This window comes from Octopus bimaculoides, chromosome 11, assembly GCF_001194135.2.
Source record: "Octopus bimaculoides isolate UCB-OBI-ISO-001 chromosome 11, ASM119413v2, whole genome shotgun sequence".
NCBI lineage: Eukaryota > Metazoa > Mollusca > Cephalopoda > Octopoda > Octopodidae > Octopus > Octopus bimaculoides.
The window spans coordinates 78,010,731-78,013,373 of record NC_068991.1 but is presented as its reverse complement, the minus strand read 5'-3'; the positions used below and the strand labels follow the sequence as shown (position 1 = coordinate 78,013,373).

At 39.4% G+C, this 2,643-nt stretch overlaps 1 protein-coding gene across 5 annotated transcripts in view; it reads left to right on the top strand.

The window, feature by feature from the left end:
* LOC106868582 (protein PALS1) overlaps positions 1-2,643 on the top strand; it is a 253,072-nt gene that overhangs the window by 210,406 nt on the left and 40,023 nt on the right. For all 5 annotated transcript variants that reach the window (XM_014913910.2, XM_014913909.2, XM_052971945.1 and 2 more), the window contains one exon: positions 909-1,865. In XM_014913910.2, the coding sequence (XP_014769396.1) occupies positions 909-1,865 (957 nt within the window). The remainder of the gene's footprint in view (positions 1-908; positions 1,866-2,643) is intronic.

Genomic DNA, 2,643 nt, shown 5'->3' with positions numbered 1-2,643 from the left:
GGGGGGGGGGGGTAATATTAGGTTGTTTGGAAACGAGCAGGGGCTGGCAATGGTGACCACTGGGCTATGCTAAATCTACCTCAATGTATTCTGTTTGACCCATGCAAGTATGGAAAAGTGGACATTAAAATGATTATGATATGTACAGCAAGCTTCTTTCAGTTTCCATCTACCAAATCCACTCTTAAGACTTTGGTTGGCCCTGACTACAGTAGAAGACACTAGCACAAGATGCTGTGTGCTTGGACTGAACCCCAAACCATATGATTGAGCAGCATTTGGGGAAATACCTCGGTATTCGTTCCGGTTCTTTATATTTTGAGTTCAAATCCCACCAAAGCCAACTTTACCATTTAATCCTCCAAAGTTGATAAAATAAAGCACCAGTCAGCGCTGTCTTAAGGCATGAGCTCATTGGGAAGTTGCTTCGGGAGGTGGGGTACCTCACATGTCTAGGGGCCCAGTTCTGTGCCACATCTTGCTGTCAATGAATAGATACTATAGTGCCCAATGCCCTGATTTTCCTTGGGGGTCCATAATGCTACTAAGATGACCCTGGTACCAGTCATGTACTGGGGTTGATATTAACACTCTTCAAAATTGCTGACTTTGCACTTAAATCAGAAACAACTGTTGTTGTTGTTGTTGTTGTTGTTAACGCTGTGTAATATACTTTGTAAAATTTGGTTACAAGCTTTTACATTCTGAGTTTTAAATCTCTTCCTGATCAACTTCATTTTTTCATCCTTCTATGGGGATGGTCACTAAAAGGATGCATTAGCTAAATATAGTTGAATCAGATCAACTATATTTCGACCCACCCTCCTCCTCCTCCTCCTCCTCCCACCATTTTGTGTTTGTTAGAAATATGTTTTGTATTAATTTTTTTTCTTTCTTTTTTTTTTTAGTTCCTGAAATTAATTTTGTAGAGGATGCTTATAACATTTCTGTGCAACGGGACTTAGCAGAGCTGGCAGACACCTTTCCTAACAGCAATTACCATTCCAATGATATGACCAGACTTTCATCAGACGAGGAAAACACTGAAAAAGAGAACATTGATACACCTGGAAATTTACCTGACGAAAGGAAGAGAGTTTTGCCTCTCGAAGAAAACAGTAGACTTTCAGATAAACCTTATATTGAAGGGGCTAAATCTCAATCATTGGGGATGACCCTTACAGAAGAGCAAGAAATGAATGGGTATTCAGACTCAAAGAGAAAGCAAGTCGGAATTCCCAGTAATAGGGGTAGCAGTGAAATACCCTTAATAGAGAACGTCAACAAACAGGCACGCCTTGTTTATACCCAGAAAACTGGCAGCCTAAATTCTTTAAATAATTCTCAGTATGTGAATGTTGATTACTTTCAAAATCCCTATGAAATGGAAGACCGAGGACCCCACCGAGAAATGGCAGTTGATTGCCCTGAAAGCTTTATTGGCACTGTCAAGTCCACTCCTCGATATCCACCACCGTCTTCGACCCCTACAAAACCTAAAATATCCTCTCCCCTACAATCTGCTAGTAACTCAAGGGAGAGTTTGTCAAATGAAGCTATCTATAAGAATACCAATACTTTGCCACAGCGGCTTCCGACTCAAGAAGAACTACAGCGTGCCCAGATGCACCAAGAATACCTCAACAAGAGAAGAGAAGAGGAAGCTCGCCTCGAACGAGAAAATGAGTTCTTGAGGAAATCTCTTCGGGAATCTCAAAGGTTGCGAGCATTAGAAAGCAAACAGGTGTCGACAAAGCCCCCCACCGGATATGTTAATACAGGCTTCACTGAAGATACCACCGACAGCAAAGTATCCGTCACACCTAACCAAAGCAGTAAAGAAGAGTACATGACCAAAAACATCAGTAAGTGATTTTATATTTTTTATGTATTTCTATTGTCTTGTATGGCAAATTGGCAGAACCATTAATGCAGAACTTCCTTTTTTTAAGTATTCCTCCTTTTCTTCTATAAACACTTTTTCTACACCCACTTGCTATGACCCAATAAACCTTCCTCCATTATTTTCACTCTCATTCTTTTCCTGTGACTAACACTTCTTCAATGTCTCATTGCTATGATTCAAAGCACCGCCACCCATTTTTAATGTACTTAGTCATAGTATCAGACCAGCGTAACTTAGTTCCAGGTTCTAGTTTGGTGTAAATGGCTGCTTACCCCAGCACCACTCTGATAAGGCAAACAAATACTTCTAAGCTTGGCTAGGTTAGTTAGTCCCCATTACTCTGTAAGGGGTATGGCCCTGGTTTCTCTGGATGGGAAACCAGTCCATCACAGGATTACTCCTGAGTAGACTGAAGCAACATGAAATGAAGTGTTTTGCATCACCCTGTCCAGGAATTGAAACCCCAATCTTACGATCACGACTCCATCTCCCTAACCACTAATCCATGCTAAGCTTAGCTGGTATATGTTCAGTTTTGTTTATTTATTTATTCACATTTTCAAGTCTATTATTATTGATGTTTTGTTGTTGTGATTGTTGATAACAAGCAGTTTATCATTGATATTAAATTTAATATTTTTATTGAAGTTAATATTTAACTCTTTAATTGTGTAATTAAATTTCATGGTCACTCTTGTAATGATGTTAATTATCCACCAAAAAAAAAAAAAAAAAAA